Source organism: Pan paniscus, chromosome 5 (assembly GCF_029289425.2).
Source record: "Pan paniscus chromosome 5, NHGRI_mPanPan1-v2.0_pri, whole genome shotgun sequence".
NCBI lineage: Eukaryota > Metazoa > Chordata > Mammalia > Primates > Hominidae > Pan > Pan paniscus.
Window position 1 is genome coordinate 50,888,942 of NC_073254.2, and position 21,392 is coordinate 50,910,333.

The 21,392-nt window shown below is 41.7% G+C and overlaps 1 protein-coding gene across 1 annotated transcript in view; it reads right to left on the reverse strand.

Moving 5' to 3' along the window:
- PXT1 (peroxisomal testis enriched protein 1) overlaps nt 1-2,202 on the reverse strand; it is a 35,799-nt gene extending 33,597 nt beyond the window's left edge. The window contains exon 1 of the mRNA XM_034961974.4: nt 1,790-2,202. Coding sequence (XP_034817865.1) covers nt 1,790-1,958 — 169 coding nt within the window. The 5' untranslated portion in view covers nt 1,959-2,202. The remainder of the gene's footprint in view (nt 1-1,789) is intronic.
- Between the last annotated feature and the right edge of the window lie 19,190 nt (nt 2,203-21,392).

Here is a 21,392-nt window from a genome sequence, read left to right on the forward strand (position 1 = left end):
AGTGTGAAAACATACTGGAAAGAGTTTACAATAAAACATAAAATCTTAGAATAGTGGCGACGATTGCACAACGTTGTGAGTATACTAAAACCCTCTGTACCGTACACTTTAAAAGGGTGAACTTTATATTAAGTGAATTACGTCTCTTAAAAAAAATTACAAGTTCCTAGAAGGTGTTCATAGGTGACACAATCTCAGACTTTGGGGAATAATTGTTGTTGACAACGGAATTAACAAATGAAGATTCAGGCGGAGCGCGGTGGCTCACGCCTGTAATCCCAGCACTTTGGGAGACCGAGGCGGGCAGATCACGAGGTCAGGAAATCAAGACCATCCTGGCTAACACGGTGAAACCCCGTCTCTACTAAAAATACAAAAATGAGCCGGGCGTGGTGGCGGGCGCCTGTAGTCCCAGCTACTCGGGAGGCTGAGGCAGGAGAATGGCGTGAACCTGGCAGGCGGAGCTACAGTGAGCCGAGATCGCGCCACTGCACTCCAGCCTGGGTGACAGTGCGAGACTCCGTCTCAAAAAAACAAAAACAAATGAAGATTCAAAATTTCAGTCAATTCAGTGCTTTCTAAAAAATGGATACCAGGCCGGTCGCGGTGGCTCACACCTGTAATCCCAGTACTTTGGGAGGCCAAGGCGGGCGGATGACTTGAGGTCAGGAGTCCAGCCTGGCCAACACGGTGAAACCCCCGGCTCTACTAAAAATACAAAAATTAGCCGGGCATGCAGTGAACCGAGACTGTACCACTGCACTCCAACCTGGGCGACAAAGTGAGACTCTACCTCAAAAAAAAAAAAATCTGGTGTGGTGGCAAGCAACTATCAGGATGCTTGAAATTTCCCTTTCTCAAGTGGCATGTAATTCTTTTAAAATTAGATATTAGGTTGAAGTTAATGTTCATAATCCCTCTCAGGTATCTAGCATATTTTTTATCTAAAAGCCTAAAACCTCATAAATTTACCTAACACTGTCCTTTAATGCTCTTCAAAACATAAAACTTTAATTTTCCAGCATTCTGGGACATTTAGGAATCACACATTTTTGCAAAGCAAAATTCCAAATGTATCTTTCCTTCATGTTCTCTCCTCTAGTGGCAAAATCAAGAAGAAATCTAATCTGAATGTTCCCTACCTTAACAATACTGACACTGTCAGGTCCAATTTAAAGACTAATTTTTATTAAAAGATAAATTTGATCTATTTTAGCCCATTTGGGATTACCTTAATTGGTCATCACAGCAATGATTCAGGGCTAATGGAAACTAAAGAGATTTAGTACCATGAAGCAAAGTCACTTTTAGATTTTTGCCACTTAAGAACTGGGATGAATAGATTTTCTTATAGTTCATATTTAAATAATATATTTAATGTGGGTCGGGCACGGTGGCTCACGCCTGTAAATCTAGCACTTTGGGAGGCCTATGAGGGGGGATCAGTTGAGGTCAGGGGTTCGAGACCAGCCTGGCCAACATGGTGAAACCCCCCTCTCTACTAAAAATATTTTAAAAATTAGCCCAGCGTGGTGGTGGGCGCCTGCAATCCCAGCTACTCGGGAGGCTGAGGCAGGAGAATCACTTAAACCCAGGAGCCAGAGGTTGCAGAGAGCTGAGATGGCAACACTGCACTTCAGCCTGGGTGACAGAGGGAGACTCTGTCTCAAAAAACAAAAACAAACAAAAAAATATATATATATATTTAATGTCCAATTTTATGGTCTTAATATCAAGAAAAACACATGCTAAGTAAACTATTTATCTTAGTTTAATCCAAATATCTTACCTGGGTTCCTTGACATGGCTGGAACTGGCTGGGAGCTGACAAGTTGGGTCATGTATGCCTTCTGAAAACTGTATTTTACCCACAGTGATTTGCAACAATGTGTTACTTTGGGAGATGGATTGAGAACTTCTTTAGTTTCATAAACAATGCCATCATGTTTTTTCTTCATGTTTTTTCCCTGTTGAAAAACATATTTTCAGAGGCTTTCCCCCATTTCTCAGTAAATATTTGGTATTTTAGATAAATATTAATGTTTTAACAATATCAGCAGCATTTATTCCACATATAAGAGAGTTATGGATTGGGGTAGAAGGTGAACCAGAGTGATCCCTAAGGTCTTTTTCGATTTAGTTAAACATCTTTCTAGGCTGCCGCATCCTTATCACCTATTACACCAGCCTGCATCCTTATCTCCCATTAGTCTTTCTTCTCTCTCTCTCGCTTTTTTTTTTCTGAGACGGAGTTTCGCTCTTGTTGCCCAGGCTGGAGTGCCATGGCCCCATCTCGGCTCACCACAACCTCTGCCTTCTGGGTTCAAGCAATTATCCTGCCTCAGCCTCCTGAGTAGCTGGGATCACAGGCATGCGCCACCACGCCTGGCTAATTTTGTATTTTTAGTAGAAACAGGGTTTCACCATGTCGGCCAGGCTGGTCTCAAACTCCTGACCTCAGGTGATCCGCCTGCCTCAGCCTCCCAAAGTGTTGGGATTACAGGCGTGAGCCACAGCACCTGGCCTCTTCTCTTTTCAAGAGCCACATTCCATCAGGGGAAGTGTGTAAATTGGTACACTGAGAAAAAGAGAGACAAATGGGTATAGCCAAAATAAAGCAGATCAAAACCTAGAGAGGCGGAGAGGGGTGGAGATGGAATACAAAACACTCTTTGTCCTATTTCCTCGTGTGTGTGTGTGTGTGTGTTCCTCCCCAAAACAATTCTCATAGTCCTCTTTGATCCTTCATACACACACATTCTGTCTCTGCAGACACTAATATGAAGATTACTCTTCCGCCCCCTTTCCCTTTTCCCCTCCAATATTGTAGAATCAATCCAAATGAGATGAAGAATTGCATTAGGACTTTTTTTTTTCTTTTTTTTTGAGACAGAGTCTTGCTCTGTTGCCCAGGCTGGAGTGCAGATCTCGGCTCACTGCAACCTCTGCCTCCTGGGTTCAAGCGATTCTCCTGCCTCACCCTCCCGAGTAGCTGGGACTACAGGTGCGTGCCGCCATGCCCAGCTAATTTTTATATTTTTAGTAGAGACGGGGTTTCACCATATTGGCCAGGCTGGTCTTAAACTGCTGACCTCGTGATCTGCCCTCCTCAGCCTCCCAAAGTGCTGGGATTACAGGTGTGAGCCACCATGCCTGGCCACATTATGACTTGTTGTCTTCCTGGGCATTTAATTCTTTTGACTTGAAGGGTGGCCACAGAGTTCAAAACTTTCTACCTTCTATTCTAACTTCTAAATCTAAGTTACTGGAAAGGGAAAGAATGGCTAAGACCACAATGAGCTGCTAAGATAATAGAGGTGGACTTCAGGAGCCTTACATCAGTGCTGTCTAATAAAAATAAGTGAACCACATATATGATTTTAAGTTTTCTAGTAGCTACATTTAATAAGTAAAAAGAAATGAGTAAAATTAATTTTAATGATATATTTTATTTAATCTAATATATCCCCAAATAAATCTAAATATTGTCATTTCAACATGTAATCAATATAAACAATTATTAATGAAATATTTTACATTCTTATTAATTTAAGTCAAGTCTTCAAAATCTGGTATGCATTTTGCACTTACAGCACATCTCAATTCAGACTAGGCATATTTTGGGTGCTCAGTAGCCACATGCAGCCAGTGGCTACTGTACTGTACTTTACTGGACGGCCAGCCATACAAACCAGGGGGAGAAAGATTGTCAAATAGAATTGTGACTCATCGTTTTTCAAATGTACCATATTTTCCAGTGTAGACTGCTACCTCAATGTATTGCTTAAGTTTGTAATTCAGGACAGACTGGGGGATAGGGAGCTGAGAAATGCGGTGTTGTGGGTTTCTGGGCATTTTTAGTGCCTTGGGCAGCCTGGCATTTTAACTGGACTCATTAGGCAAACTTCTGACCCTAATTTGATTTGTCAGGTAAGACATGCTGTTCAGCTCATGTGTCAGAGCCAGATCAGCCCTGGATGAACTGATAAAAGTATTAAAATTCCTGGCCGGGCGCGGTGGCTGACGCCTGTAATTCAGCACTTTGAGAGGCTGAGGTGGGCGGATCATGAGGTCAGAAGATCAAGACCATCCTGGCTAACACGGTGAAACCCTGTCTCTACTAAAAATTCAAAAAATTAGCCAGGCGTGATGGCACACACCTGTAGTCCCAGCTACTCGGGAGGCTGAGGCAGGAGACTGGCTTGAACCCTAGAGGTGGAGGTTGCACTGAGCCGAGATCGCGACAGAGCGAGACTGAAAAAAAAAAAAAAAAGACAACTATTCCTAAATGAGCAAAGTTGATAATCAAGATGTAGCTACCAGGCGAGTTTCTTACCTGAAAGAGCTGGCCGGCTGACAGCTTTACCCATCAGCCCATTGTGAAACTGTCATTTTGTACTAGTCATTCATGTGACATTGCTAGACAACTGAGAATAAAATATCTAACCACAGCCTTTTAAATTAAACTATCAAGAATGTTGGATTTTATTTTTCCCAAGTAGGTTTTTATTATAATTTCCCCCAAACAATACTGCAGGATGTTAATAGGTATTCATTGAAAATAATTAATGCTAATTATATTTTTCATCTAAAACTTTTTTTTTTTTTTGAGACGGAGTCTCTCGCTCTATCACCCAGGCTGTAGTGCAGTGGTGCCACCAAGTCCAGCTAATTTCTGTATTTTTAGTAGAGACGGGGTTTCACCAAGTTGGCCAGGCTGGTCTCGGACTCCCAACCTCAGGTGATCCACCCACCTCGGCCTCCCAAAGTATTGGGATTACACGCATGAGCCACCGCGCACAGCCTAAAACTTATTTTAAAATATATGTCAGGACCAGAAGTGGTGTGGCTTATGCCTGGAATCCCAGTACTTTGGGAGGCTGAAGTGGGCTGATCGCTTGAGCTCAGGAGTTTGAGAACAGCCTGGGCAACATGGTGAAATCTGGTCTCTACAAAAAAATACACAAATTAGCCTAGTGGGGGCGCACACCTGTAATCCCAGCTACTCAGGAAGCTGAGGTGGGAGAATCACTTGAGTCCAGAAAATTGAGGCTGCAATGAGCCATGTTTACACCACTGCATTCCAGCCTGGGGTATAAAGTGAGAGTGAGACCCTGTCTCAAAAAAAGAAAAAAGAAAAAAAAGAAAAAGAAAAAATTTATGCATATATATGTATATATATGCCAGAAAAACACTATGCTCTTTTATGTAACTGTTCGTATAACTGGATAATTACCAGGCCGGGCGCAGTGGCTCACCCTTGTAAACCCAGCACTTTGGGAGGCAGAGGCGGGTGGATCAATTGAGGTCAGGAGTTCTAGACCAGCCTAGTCAACATGATGAAACCCCGTCTCTACTAAAAATACAAAAACTAGCTGGGCATGGTGGTGCATGCGTGTAATCTCAGCTACTCAGGAGGCTGAAGCAGGAGAATAGCTTGAGCCTGAGAGGCAGAGGTTGCAGTGAGCCAAGACGGCACCACTGCACTCCAATCTGGGCAACAGAGTGAGACCCTGTCTCAAAAAAAAAAAAAAAAAATTGCATAATTACCCTTAAGAAATGTTGGCCCTACCTGAAAATATTATATAGCCAGGAAATCTCAGAATTCATGAAAGCATGAGAATATATCTGCACATGCTTCAGCAACCATTTAGTTGATGTATGTTGTCTATTTAATAATTACTGATTTATGTTAAGTATCTTGTCATTATTATTATTATTTTCTTTTTCTTCACTTTTCTTTTTTCTTTTTTTTTTTTTTTTTTGAGATGGAGTTTCACTCCTTTTGCCCAGGCTGGAGTGCAATGGTGCAATCTCAGTTCACTGCAACCTCCACCTCCCAGGTTCAAGCGATTCTCCTGCTTCAGCCTCCTGTGTAGCTGGGATTACAGGTGCACACCACCATGCCTGGCTAATTTTTTATTTTTAGTAGAGATAGGGTTTCACCATGTTGGCCAGGCTGGTCTCGAACTCCTGACCTCAAGTGATCCACCTACCTCGGCCTCCCAAAGGGCTGGGATTACAGGCGTGAGCCACCATGCTGGGCTAAGTCTTATTATTTTGATATATATTTACGAAAGCTTTTACTTAATAAAATAATTTATCTTCTTTGTGGGTTGTTCTGATATAAAGCTTTAAATACATTAGAAGTAAAGCTTTTGGCCATGCACAGTGGCTCGCACCTGTAATCCCAGCACTTTGGGAGGCCCAGATAGGTGGATAGGTGGATCACTTAAGATCAGGAGCTCGAGACTAGCCTGGCCAACATGGCAAAACCTTGTCTCTACTAAAAGTACAAAACTTGGCCAGGAGTAGTGGCGCATGACTGTAGTCCCAGCTACTTGGGAGGCTGAGGCAGGAAAATCGCCTGAACCCAGGAAGCAGAGGTTGCAGTGGGGTGAGATCGCACCAGTGTACTACAGCTTGGGTGACAGAGCGACACTCCATCTCAAAAAAAAAAAGTAAATCTCTTATCATTTCTTCTGTCAATTAATTATTAATTCATCTATGGGTTCACATTTTGCTGTCTATGTGTTGTAGGTTAAATAACAGCTTCACAAAATGTCCACATCCTAATTCCCAGAACCTGTGAATATGTTACCCTACCTGGCAGAATGGACTCTGTAGATGTAATTATATTAAAGCTCTTGAGATGAAGAGATTATCCTGGATTAGCTAGGCCCAACCTAATCACATAATCCTTAGAGAGGGAGGCAAGAGGGCCAGATTCACAGAAAGAAATGTGACAATGGAAGCAGAGGTCAGAGTGACATGAGAAGAATCTATCTATAACCCAAGGAATGCAGGCAGCCTCTAGAAGCCGAAAAAGATAAGGAGATGGATTCTCTCCTAGAGCCTCCAGATGGAATGCAACCCTGCCAACTCATTTTAGACTTCTGACCCCTAGAACTGTAAGATAAATTTGTATTGTTTTAAGCCACTAAGTTTGTGGTGATTTGTTACAGCAACAGTAGAAAACTTATATACTACGTTAATCTGAGTGCATAATATTGTTAGTAAATTGTCATTTTATTTTATTTTTTTAAAATTTTTTGAGACAAAGTCTCGCTCTGTCACCCAGGCTGGAGTGCAGTGGCCCAGGCTGGAGTGCAGTGGTGCGATCTTGGCTCACTGCAACTTCCACCTCCCAGGCTCAAGCAATTCTCCTGCCTCAGCCTCCTGAGTAGCTGGGATTACAGGAGCTCACCACCACGCCCAGCTAATTTTTGTATTTCTTACTAGAGATAGGGCTTCACCATGTTGGCCAGGCTGGTCTCAAACTCCTGACCTCAAGTGATACGCCCTTGTCGGCCTCCCAAAGTGCTGGGATTACAGGCGTGAGCCACCATGCCTGGCCATAAATTGTCATTTTAAAAGTGTTCATTGTAAGATAAATTTGGAAATGTAATTATGGAAAAACTATACTATAAAATGGGCTCTTGTCCATAGCAACAAACAGATGATCATAATAACTAGGAATGCTGAACTCTAAATAATTACTTATTAGTGATGGCAACTGTAAATTAAGCTACAAATCTTTACAGCAAGCAATGTATGTTGGTTGACAATGAAAAATATATATTGATCTCTTACTGAATGCCAGGCACTGCTCTGGACCCTGGGGATATAGCAGTGAACAAGACACACATTGTTCCTTTTCTTGCGGAGCTACAGTCTAGCAGAAGAAAGAGGCTATATTAGAGTCATGTTGGGCGTTACAAGAGTACATTGGCCCAGCACAGTGTCTCATGCCTGTAATCCCAACACTTTGGGAAGCTGAGGTGGGCTGATCACTTGAGATCAGGAGTTCAGGAACAGCCTGGGCAACGTGATGAAACCGTGTCTCTACAAAAATAGAAAAATTAGCTGGGTGTAGTGGCATGTGCCTGTGGTCCCAGCTACTCAGAAGGCTGAGGTGGAAGGATCACTTGAGTCTGGGAGGCAGAGGTTGTAGTGAGCCGTGATTGGGCTACTGCACTCCAGCCTGGGCAATAGAGTGAGACCCTGCCTAAAAAATATATATATATCTATCTAAACCAGGCGTGGTGGCTTATGCCTGTAATCCTAGCACTGTGGGAGGCCGAGGTGAGGATATCGTTTGAGGTCAGGAGTTTGAGACCAGCCTGGCTAACATGGTGAAACCCCGTCTCCACTAAAAATACAAAAATTAGCCGGGCATGGTGGTGGGCATCTGTAATTCCAGATAGGAAGCTGAGGCGGGAGAATCGCTTGAACCTGGGAGGCAGAGGTTGCCGTGAGCCGAGATTGCGCCACTGCAATCCAGCCTGGGCCACAGAGCAAGACTCATCTCAACAAATTACAATATTTTTTTAAAAAGTATATACAGATAGATAGATAGATATAATATATCATGAGGGGTGGACCTAACCTAGTCTAGATGGTCAGGAAGGACTCATCTAGGAATGATGTTTAAGTTAGGACCTAAAATTTGACTTGGAATTAGCCTGGAGGGAGGATGAGCGAGGGAAAAAGAATGTCCGGGAGAGCTGAACACCAAATGCAAAAGCCCAAAGGTAGTAAAGAATTCAAGGCATGTAAAGAACTAAAAATAAAAACAGAACTTTCAATTCAAAATAGCTGAGATCTTCCCCATGCCACTCTCAAAAATAACAATTGGGGGGAAATACACAGAAACACTCGTTTCATTTTTCTTGAACTGAGACTCACCTCAAACCACAATGCCTGAAAATAGAAAATGGATAGAGGCTATTAAAGGACTTAGCAGATCCAAGGAAGGTCAAGCCTAAGTGCTTAGAGAAGGAGAAACTAAGGAGAAGCAAGGCATGTCTCCCTGAGGAGCCCTGGAAAGACTCAAGTATCAGAAGCAGTGACGTGCAGAGGGAAGTTAAAGGAAGGGAGATAGATGGGAGAAATGTAGTGCTTCAAAAAGGACACTTGTTTGAAAATCTGTTTAAGAAGTAGTCAGGTCTCCCAGAGCCCCACCCTATCTAATGTAATCAAGCTATACTTTTACTTCCATAGGAAACGGGAAATGCCACCTCTGGAGAAAGTAAACTAAAGGAGTTACAGATAGGGGGACACTTGGCATAGATCAGAGTGGGAGTCAGACATATTACTGAAAAGAAAACACCCAGGCCTCTTCTCCTGCATAGATGTAGAACTTCATAACCAGGTTCTACTCTCTAGCAGGAAAAAAAAAAAAAGGTACTTCTTAGGGGAAAAAAACCTGACATTTTGGTGGCTCCCATAGAAAAAGCCTCCAGTGAATTCTTTCAATTGATAAGACTCAAGCATATACTTAGAATTTCCAATTAGCTTTTAGGACTTTATTCTTAAAATATAAATGTACAAAAATCATCGGATACTAGAGGAAAATCTGCAACATAAAAAAAATTCTAAACCTCAAGCATGGAGGAATCAAGGGGGAGAAGAATCACAGAAAACTGAGACAATGCAGGGAGCATAAAAATACTTCAAAGAAATTATATCATCAGAGAAATATGATATCCATGAAACAAGAACAGGATGCTAAAAGAAGAAACACTATAAGAATAAACAAGAGCAGCTGGAAATTACAAATACTATAATTAGAAATCTGTAAAAAATATATACATTGTGAAAGATAAAGACAAAAAAAGTGCTCCAAAAGAGAATGACCTTGGAGATTGTTACAATTCAGGAAAAGTCATGAGAAGATTCTACAAGAAAACTGCTCTGATGTCCTTAAGAAATCAGTGTCATGGGGGAACAAAATGGTAGGCAGATGGGGAACGGCACTGCTCTACATGAAAAGAGGCTAGGCCGGGCACGGTGGTTCACGCCTGTAATCCCAGCATTTTGGGAGGCCGAGGCGGGCGGATCACGAGGTCAGCAGATCGAGACCATCCTGGCTAACATGGTGAAACCTGTCTCTACCAAAAAATACAAAAAAAAAAATTAGCCAGGCGTGGTGGCAGGCACCTGTAGTCTCAGCTTCTCGGGAGGCTGAGGCAGGAGAATGGCATGAACCTGGGAGGCAGAGATTGCGGTGAGCTCTGCACTCCACTGCACTCCAGCCTGGGTGACAGAACAAGACTCTGTCTCAGGAAAAAAAAAAAAAAAAAGAAAGAAAAGAAAAGAGGCTAAAGAGATAAGAAAGCCAAATGCAATTTTGAAGTGAGATGTCATATTGTCCGCCACTTACTTTCAAATAGTTCAGCAAAATAGATAAATATAAAAATAAAGAAAACATGAGAAAATGTTAACAACTGTTTAATCTATTATAAGTAGTGGATATACTAGTGTTGGCTGTATTTGTCTTAAACTTCCTTTATATTTGAAATTTTTCATAATAAATAGCCATAGAAATAAAGCAAATATTGGGAGCTCACTGCAGTGAGCTATGATCATGCCAATGCACTCCAGCCTGGTTGACAGAGTAAGACCCTGTCTCTAAAAAAAAGAAAAAGAAAAAGAAAAGAAACAAAGAAATGCAAAAAAAATCCCAGAACAAAAGGACATATGTCTCCAGGATGAAAAGGCCCAGCATGACGAATGGAAAAGACCTAAACCAATATATACACACACATCTTGGAATGTACACACACAGCAAAATATTGATGATTATTGCATCTAAGTAATGGGTATACTTGTTGAAATACTATACCCTCAACTTTTTATGTTTGAAATTTTTCATAATAAAAAAGTCAGGAGAGATCTAAAATTTAATAAAATTTTATGTTAATGTCTCTAAGAATTGTGGCCTATTTTGAAAAGCAATAAATAAATTAGTTGAATCCAACCAAATGAGGTAGCCATTATAGGTTCCAATCGGAATGGAACATTAATGACATAACTGAAATTCTCCTTAGTTTTGATGAAATAGTTGGGTGTATAAAGGCCAAATAAAATCAAATCTATACTTGTAATTTCCAAGAGAAGTTCGTTTATAAGAGAATCAATAATCATGCATATTTATAACATTATCAGGTCTACGATAGATGCTTAAGTACTTGAGAAGGTTTGTCAGTCAGACAATTCAGGTATATAAAGAAGAAATAAAATATTTGAAATGTCTGTGGTTTGAAAAGATTTGTCTTTAGTTAAGTGGCAAAAGCCCCTTTTCAATTGATTGCTAAAATTTGCTAGCCTTTTAACTAAAACAATAAAATGTATCAGCTGAAATGTTATAATTTTCTCTTTATGCCTCTTTTAACAGCTTAGGGAGATTAACTTTTCTGAAAGGTACTTTTATGTGATTGAAAATCACCCTTGAAGGTAATAAAAAACTCAATTGTCACAGAAGACAAATATGGACAATAAAAAAGATAAATTAGAGTATCTAGAAGTTACAATATCTGAATAATAAGAATTCCAGAAAAAAAAAAAGAAAAAAGAAAAATTAGCAAAAGCTTTAGAGAAGAAATTATCAAAGAAACAAATGCGGCCAGGTGTGATGGCTCATGTCTTTAATCCCAGCATTTGGGAGGCTGAGGAGGGAAGATTGCTTCAGCCCAGAAGTTGGAGAACCCCATCTCTACAAAAAATTTTAAAAATTAACCAGGCCAGGTGCAATGGCTTACGCCTGTAATCCCAGCACTTCGAGAGGTCAAGGCAGGAGGATCGCTTGAGCCCAGAAGTTCAAGACCAGCCTGGCCAAGATAGGTAGACCCCCATCTCTACAAAAAAATTTTTTTTTTAATTAGCTGGACATGGTGCTCCGCTCCTGTAGTCCAGCTACTCAGGAGGCTGAGGCAGGAGGATACTTGAGCCCAGGAGTTCCAGGCCACAGTGAGCTATGACCACGCCACTGCACTCTAGCCTGGATGACAGAGTAAGACCCTGTCCCTAAGAAAAGAAAAGAAACAAACAAATGCAAGAAAACATCGCAGAACAAAAGAACATAATATGTCTCCAGGATGAAAAGGCCCAGAACAACAAATGGAAAAGACCTAAACCAATATACACACACACATCTTGGAATTCATCAATGATAAACAGTAGATCCTAAAATCTTCCAGATTGAAAAAAATCAATTAAGAACAAACTTGATGGCACTATTGGAAGTTAGAAGACAGCAGAGCTTTCAAAATCCTGAGAGAAAATGTTTTCCAATCTAGACTGTACACCTACTCACACTAACAAACAAGTAAGACTAGAATAAACCCCCTTTTCCTGCAACATCTCAAAAAATTAACCTCCCTTGCATCAGGAAGCTAGTGGAGAAGGGAAGGGCTCTACCAAAAGGAAGGAGTAAGTCAACAGAGATGAAAGCAGGGATCCTGGAAAACAAGACTGTGCCATAAACTTTTTCAAAAAACAAACTGCTTAACAATGATTGGTTTTTAAATGATGTGCCTGGATTCATTTAATAAAAATTAATTAAAAAAAAAAGGTAAGCCTAAAAAAAAAAAAAAGCCAGCATGATTGCAGAGTACTGAGTAAGTGGCACAAAATAAGAAAAGATACATAGGCAGGGGCCAAATCATGCAGGGCTTTAGATTTTGTCCTAAAAAAAAAGTGAGAAACTCTTTAAGGAATTTAAACATAGGGATGACCTGATGGGATTTCTGTTTTAAAAGATCACTTTGGCTACTGGATGGAGGTGGTTTGGAAGCAGGCAAGAAACCATTGTAGTAATTCAATAATCCACTAGGACAGAAGCACTGGAGATGGAAAGGAGATAAATTTGAGATTTAGGAACTAGAATTGATTGATTAGAAAATGGGATGATAAGTAGAAAATAATCATGGATAATGCCAGGGTTTTGATGATTCCTTAAGTAAGTGGGTCATAGTGGCAGTTACTAAACCAGAGAGCACCAGCACGGAATTAACATTTTGCCTTGTTTGGTACTGGGTTGTATCTGGCGGAGGGATGCAATGGCAGGAAATGATGATTCAATTTTGGATATACTTAGTGTTTGAGGTATGTGAAAGTCATTCAAGTAAAGATGTTAAGTGGGCATTTGCCAATATGAATTTGGAGCTCAGAAGAGAGGTCAGGACTGGAAAAACAAATGTGAATCATTATCATAAGGAACAGGAAAAATGCCATGTAAGTAAAAGGAACTCTCTTGTGTCCATCAGGAAATATTTATTAAATTCTTACTATGTGTCAGGCATCAAACTAGATGCAAGGTTACAACAGTGAACAAAAATTTCACAGTATGGGATATTTGATAAGTAGACTTCAACTAGGGTGTACTAGTCTCTAGGGGGCATTGTTCAAAATGTTGGGGTGCAATTGTACAGTTACATTAATGTGAGGTTATATTCAAATATAGAGGCCAAGTGCGGTGGCTCATGCCTGTAATCCCAGCACTTTGGGAGGCTGAGGTGGGCAGATCACTTGAGGTTAGGAGTTCAAGACCAGCCTGGCCAACACGGTGAAACCCCTGTCTCTATTAAAAATACAAAAATTAGCCGGGCGTGGTGTCACGGGCCTATAATCCCAGCTACTCGGGAGGCTGAGGCAGGAGAATCGCTTGAACCTAGGAGGTGGAGGTTGCAGTGACCCAAGATTATACCACTGCACTCCAGCCTGAGCAACAGAGCGAGACTCCATCTCAAAACAAAGAAACAAAACCAAAAAAACCCCAAATTTAATAGGTAGAGTCAGGTATGTCAGACCTCCTCCAATGCCTGTAAAGGTCCTGCCCTCCACAAAAAAATTGTCCTACATTCTGTATGTTGACTGTCCCTCTGGATATTCATGTAGGCAAAAAATCCAGTTATAATGATCTGAATCTAGAACTTGTCTGTTTCACATATAAACAAAAAATATTTTTTGTGTGGGTTTTTTTTTTTTTTTTGGAGATGGAGTCTTGCTCTGTCGCCCAGGCTGGAGTGCAATGGCGCGATCTCGGCTCACTGCAACCTCTGCCTCCTGGGTTCATGCCATTCTCCTGCCTCAGCCTCCTGAGTAGCTGGGACTACAGGCACCCGCCACCATGCCTGGCTAATTTTTTTTTATATTTTTAGTAGAGACGGGGTTTCACCGTGTTAGCCAGGATGGTCTCGATCTCCTGACCTCGTGATCCGCCTGCCTCGGCCTCCCAAAGTGCTGGGATTACAGGCTTGAGCCACCGCACCCGGCCTGTGTGGGTTTTATATACACCAGATTTCCAGGAATGCATCTATGGTACAAATCAAGGGAAACTTGTACTTTTCTTGTTGTTGTTTTATGTTTTTCTGAATTTTACCAAGATGTGTTCATTATATCAGAAAATCAGATCATTTACCGCAAGACCACACATGGTACTTGAGTTACTAATTTTAATGGTATATGTATGTATATGTATATTCTCTCTATATATACCTGATTACTGGCCCCATTTCTTTACCCCTCCCTGTGTCCACACATTTGCAATGGCTTCATGAGACAGAGAGAGAAGTGACAATGCACTATTTCAAGCCTAGGTCTGAGGCCTGGTGACTTTCTGCTTGCTCTTTTGTACCTCTGCTATCTTAATGAGAAGAGTTTTCCCTTGGTGGTGCTGCCCCTTCAAACTGAGCCCCAGAAAGAATGCAAAACAAAAGACATCAAAATGTCAATAATGTCAACAGGCTAGAATGAGAGATTCTTTGTTTTAGCTCCTGTTTTCCAAATTTTCTAAATGACCAAAAATTATTTTTATTATCAGAAAGAAAAGAAAAACCAAGTTACTAAGAAATGAAATTCTATTTGGGATTAGACCATGAGTAATGCATATTTTTTTTCTCCCAGGACATGCATTTATCAGGGTACTCTGCAGTCAGTGGTTGGGTAATAAATATTTGTTGAATGAAAAAAGGAACTCCTTTAACATATCTCTCCTGGCTTCCACTGTGATTCCCCTTTGTTCTAGTCTTTCTCTCCCTTCTAAGACCAGCTTCTTCCTATTCTGGACTACTCTGTTTCTCTTGTCCATTCTGATTTCTCCTTCTCCTTCTCTAACTCTCTGCAAACTTTTTTTTTGTTGTTGTTTTGAGATGGAGTTTCGCTCTTGTTGCCCAGGCTGGGGTGCAATGGCGTGATCCTGGCTCACCACAACCTCCGCCTCCCAGGTTCAAGCGATTCTCCTGCCTCAGCCTCCTGAGTAGCTGGGATTACAGGCATGTGACACCACACCCGGCTACTTTTTGTATTTTTAGTAGAGACAGGGTTTCTCCATGTTGGTCAGGCTGGTCTCAAACTCCTGACCTCAGGTGATCCGACCACCTTGGCCTCCCGAAGTGCTGGGATTACAGGCGTGAGCCACCACACTGGGCCTGCAACTCTTTTTTCTTTCCCTTCACCCCAGCCTCCCAAAGTGCTGGGATTACAGGCATGAGCCACCACCCCCGGCCTGCAACTCTTTTTTCTTTCCCTTCTCCCCAGCTCTACATTTTTCTTCCTATGTTTGTTTCTCTCCTTTTCTTTTTTTCTTCATATATATATATGAAGAATCCCAGCTACTCAGGAGGCTGAGGCAGGAGAATAGCTTGAACCAGGGAGGTGGAGATTGCAGTAAGCTGAGATCATGCCACTGCACTACAGCCTGGGCAACAAGAGCGAAACTCAGTCTCAAAAAAAAAAAAAAAAAAAGTGATGTTTAATTCTCTTTAAAATAGTAATTCTATTGTTATTCATGATTATGGATAAAAGAAAAAATATTGAAAATATGTCATCACTGTAACATGTTTTTATTTTCATTAAAGCTGCATAACCAGCCAGGCATGGTGCCACGTGCCTGTAATCTCAGCTAACCAGGATGCTGAAGCGGGTGGATCTCCTGAGTCTAGGAGTTCAAGACCAGCCTGGGCAATATAGCAAGCCTCCATCTCAAAAAACAAACACACAAAATACTGCATAACAAATGTTAAGAAAACTAACTGGTATATTTTGATATGCAAACAATTTGAGGTTGACATTAACGAGGACAATTTTACCTCAGGAAAAAGATAATATTAGTTTGGATGGGGTGTATGTATCATATTAATACTAGTAGTACCTTAAATTTCTCTAGCGCGATCTAAATTTCTGGTGCAATCTCAGCTCACTGCAAGCTCCACCTCCCAGGTTCATGCCATTCCAGTAGCTGGGACTACAGGCGCCTGCTACCATGCCTGGCTAATTTTTTGTATTTTTAGTAGAGACCGGGTTTCACCATGTTAGCCAGGATGATCTCGATCTCCTGACCTCGTGATCTGCCTGCCTCGGCCTCCCAAAGTGCTGGGATTACAGGCGTGAGCCACCGCGCCTGGCCAATGCTTTCTTTTTTTTTTCCTCTTTTTTTTTTTTTGAGAGTCTTGCCCTGTTGTCCAGGCTGGAGTGCAGTGGCGCGATCTCCGCTCACTGCAACCTCCGCCTCTTGGGTTCAAGCGATTCTCCTGCCTCAGTCTCCCGAGTAGCTGGGATTACAGGAACCTGCCACCACGCCCAGCTAATTTTTTGAGGTTATAAAATACTTTTGCATACATTTTGATTTTTTCTTTTTCATAACAACCACATGGCAAAGGTAGGTCAGTTACCTACAGATTAGGAAACCTAAACTTCTGGGTGACTTGTTCAGTCAGTAAGGGTGAAATAGCCTCAAACAGAGGTCATCTGGCTCTTTTTCCGATATTTTTTTCACTACATCATACTGCCTTATAAAAACGATATAACTTCTTTTTTTTTTTTTTTTTTTTGAGATGAAATCTCACTCTGTCACCCAGGCTGGAGTGCAATGGCACGATCTCAGCTCACTGCAACCTCCGCCTCCCAGGTTCAAGCAATTCTGCCTCAGCCTCCCGAGTACCTGGGACTTACAGGCATGTGCCACCATGCCTGGTTAATTTTTTTATTTTTAGTAGAGACAGGGTTTCACCATATTGGCCAGGCTGGTCTCAAATTCCTGACCTCAAGTGATCCTCCCACCTCAGCCTCCGAAAGTGCTGGGATTACAGGTGTGAGCCATTGCTCCTGGCCATCACTTCATGTTTTTAATGCTTCCTTTTTCATGTACTTTATATATATATATTCACAAACACTGACTTGTTTCCAAGTAGGCATCACAAATCTGAATAAGCAAAGAGAAAGCTCTGTTTGGGCTCTTAGTTAATAAGCCGAAGAAATCTTTCTAAATTTACCTAGTTCTCATTATTTATCTTATTGTTTATGTGTTTGTTCCTTATTACGACGTTTCTTACAGTGGACATAGGGGCCAGGAGGACACATGTTTTGCTAAACAGATTTTCCATGTTTTCAATTATTCAAAGTTTGGGGAAAGGAGGAGGGCATGATTTGAGCAAGGTAAAAGAATCTCATAGTGAGCTGCCAGCTCTTACTAAACTGTACATAATTTGTCAATATTTTAATAATTTGACAGTACTATAATATAATCAAGGTTTCCAGAATAAATCATTTTCACTTTTCACTACTGAAAGCATAACCTAGATCTTTTCACTAATCTCACTCAACTATAGGAAATGCTGTACTCAACCACAACCAGAATGTAGTAGAATAACTCTAGAACTAACTCTAGAATAAAGATATTTTCTTTATTCTTTTCTAAATAAGTCTTATGGCTGTATCTGACAATTGTATGTTTGTTTATTTATTTATTCCAACAATAGCTGTTTGTCCTGAATTGTATGTTTTCTGAAAAGGAAATTATATCATAGTCCTTAGTCATTTCATGCTGGTCTCAAAATTGTTTATAGACTACCATGTTTCATCTCCTTCAGCATTATTTTGAATTCCTAGGGACCAAATGACTGAAGTAAAAGTAGGTTCTGTTTTATTAATGCTTTCTTTTTATTATTATTATTATTTTTTTTTTTGAGACGGAGTCACGCTCTGTCGCCCAGGCTGGAGTGCAGTGAGTGGCGCAATCTCAGCTCACTGCAAGCTCCACCTCCCGGGTTCACGCCATTCTCCTGCCTCAGTCTCCCCAGTAGCTGGGACTACAGGCGCCCGCCACCATGCCTGGCTAATTTTTTGTATTTTTAGCAGAGACGGGGTTTCACCATGTTTGCCAGGATGGTCTCGATCTCCTGACCTTGTGATCTGCCCGCCTCAGCCTCCCAAAGTGCTGGGATTACAGGCATGAGCCACCGTGCCCAGCCACTGCTTTTTTTTTTTTTTTTTAGAGTCTTGCTCTGTCGTCCAGGCTGGAGTGCAGTGGCGCTATCTCGGCTCACTGCACACTCCACGTCCCGGGTTCAAGTGATTCTCCTGCCTCAGCCTCCTGAGTAGCTGGGATTACAGGAACCTGCCACCACGCCCAGCTAATTTTTGTATTTTTAGTAGAGACGGGGTTTCACCATGTTGATCAGGCTGGTCTCGAACTCCTGACCTCAGGTGATCCACCTGCCTCGGCCTCCCAAAGTGCTAGGATTATAGGCGTGAGCCACCGAGCCCGGCCTATTAATGCTTTCTTATAAATGAGGCACATGTGTATCTTTTGTTGGAGTTTCAGTTGCTTTTGACCTGCCACTATTAACAATTTACCAGAATAATAAATTCTTTGTAAAATAATTTCACTTATTTTGCTAGTAATGTAGATTTGGGAATAATCTATTCTTTACCAGATCCCAATAAAATAAAACATATAATGACAAAGAGTAATATGGATACTTTACTGACTTTGTATTTTGGCAATGTTTCATGCCTCATTTGCCTGACAATTCACTGGATTAGTGCAACACTATGTTTTCTTGTTGTTGTTGTTGTTGTTGTTTGTTTTTTGAGACTGAGTCTCGCTCTGTCGCCCAGGCTGCAGTGCAGTGGCGTGATCTTAGCTAACTGCAAGCTCCGCCTCCTGGGTTCACGCCATTCTCCCGCCTCAGCCTCCCGAGTACCGGGACTACAGGTGCCTGCCACCACGCCTGGCTAATTTTTTGTATTTTTAGTAGAGATGGGGTTTCACGGTGTTAGCGGGGATGGTCTTGATCTCCTGACCTCGTGATCCGCCTGCCTCGACCTCCCAAAGTGCTGGGATTACAGGCATGAGCCACTGCGCCCGGCAGGATTAGCGCAACACCATGTTTTAATGCAGTAAGTTCAGACTTACTTTCCCAAGTATGTTGAGCCCTCCTTATTTTCTGTATTTTCATGCTTGAGTTAATAAATTGCAAAGTTTCCCTCTTTTGTTTGCTTTGTTTTCCTTTATATACCATTTGTTGGAGGTTCTCTGTTTTTAAAGAGAGGGGGATGAAAAGTAAATTATCCCCTTGGGCTTGCGAAATAAAGTTTACCTATCTACTAAATAAATATCTCATAGCTTTCTGTGGTGGCTCAGTGGGTTATTGGAAATTTTTTTTTTGAGACAGAGTCTAGGTATCGCCCAGGTTGGAGCAGTGGTGCGATCCTGGCTCACTGCAACCTCTGCCTCCTGGGTTCAAGCAATTCTCCTGCCTCAGCCTCTCAAGTAGCTGGGATTACAGGCGCACCACCGCGCCCAGCTAATTTTTTGTATTTTTAGGAGAGACGGGGTTTCACCATGTTGGCCAGGCTGGTCTCAAACTCCCGACCTCAGGTGATCCACCCGCCTTTGCCTCCCAAAGTACTGGGATTACAGGTGTCCGGCCTATTTTCTTTTCCAAATGCAGTTTATTTAAAACTCATATAAGGTGGCTGGGAGTGGTGGCTCACGCCTGTAATCCCAGCACTTTGGGAGGCGGAGGCGGGTGGATCATCTGAGGTCAGGAGTTGGAGAAGAGCCTGGCCAACCTGGTGAAACCCCATCTCTACTAAAAATAAAAAAATTAGCTGGGCATAATGGCGCATGCCTGTAATCCCAGTTACTTGGGAGGCTGAGGTAGGAGAATCGCTTGAATCCGGGAGGTGGAGGTTGCAGTGAACAGAGATCACGCCATCGCACTCAAGCCTGGGCGACAGAGGGAGACTCCGTCTCAAAACAACAACAACACTCATATAAGGCTGAAAAAAAAAAAAAAACTTCTAAGCATTCTCAGTATTAGGTTCAAGAATGAGACTTGTGTGTTCATAAACAAGAGGTCATGTGAGCTGCCAGAGCCGGTACATGGGAAACGAAGGCCAGAGCCTGTTTGTAAACCATTAACAGGAATAACAAGAGATAAACATTATCAGTTTACACCCAGCCTCCGCCGAAACCCAGCGTAACACATTTCCACATTTCCTGACTCCCCTATCCTGACTCCCCACAGGATTCTGAGACCAGCCTGGGCAATATAGTGAGACTTCCTCTCTACAAATTAAAAAATTAGCTTGGGGTGGTGGCCTGCACCTGTAGTCCTAACTACTCAGGAGGCTGAGGTGGGAGGATCACTTGAGCCCAGGAGGTTGAGGTTGCAGTGAGCCATGATCCCACCACTGCACTCCAGCCTGAGTGACAGGGCAAGACTCTGTCTCAGAAAACAAAAGAAAACGAACATTTAGCAAATTTAATTACTTTGAGAGAGACAGTTCAAAATCTAGGGATTTTGGGTTTGTTTTTATATTTACTACATAAGATTAGTCGGTAGAAATGAGAATTAGCTTTTTGTATGACAATTTACAATAGCTATTATTTAAAAAATATTTTTATTCTTAAGAGTCAACCTTGACCGGGCATGGTGGCTTGCGCCTATAATCCCAGCACTTTGGGAGGCCGAGGCGGGTGGATCATGAGGTCAGGAGATCGAGACCATCTTGGCTAACATGGTGAAACCCCATCTCTACTAAAAATATAAAAAATTAGCCGGGCGCAGTGGCGGGCGCCTGTAGTCCCAGCTACTCGAGAGGCTGAGGCAGGAGAATGGCGTGAACCTGGGAGGGGGAGTAAGTCCAGAAGATCGAGGCTGCAGTGAGTGGTGATCACCCAGCCTGAGCAACAAAGGGAGACACTGTCTCAAAAAAAAAAAAAAAGAAGGTTTTGGTTTCAGATACAAATAAATCTCAGAGACTCGGGGTCTTGAGATACCTACATTAAATTAGAAATAAAATTATAAAAATCAGCAAACACCTATGCTTTCTGTGAATATACATTTCTCATATCCCGTCTCCTTGATGTCTGCCCAAAAAAGGTACCCAGTCTGATATGCTGTTCATTATATGAAATTTTAGCCAAAAGTTGAACCATTAACTATTAAAAGTCATGTTATCACTTATTTATTTTGGATGATGGATAACGGGTGTTTATTATATCTTTCTGTATGCTTTAATTTCCAAAATGAAAGTGTTTAAAAAAAAATAATAAGACCCGGTAGTTAGCCTGATTCTCCAAACTTCAGGCCAGATTTTTGTATACCACAAATCTGCAGCCAGTGCAGTGGCTCATGCCTGTAATCCCCAAACTTAGGGAGGCAGAAGCAGGAGGATAGCTTGAGCCTAGGAGTTCAAGACCTGCCTGGGCAACAGAATAAGAACTCCATTCTCCACAAAAAGAAAAAAAAAAAAAAAAAAAAAAGAAAGACAATATACAAATCTACGGGAAGGAATCTTTCCAGAAAGGAAGAATTTGT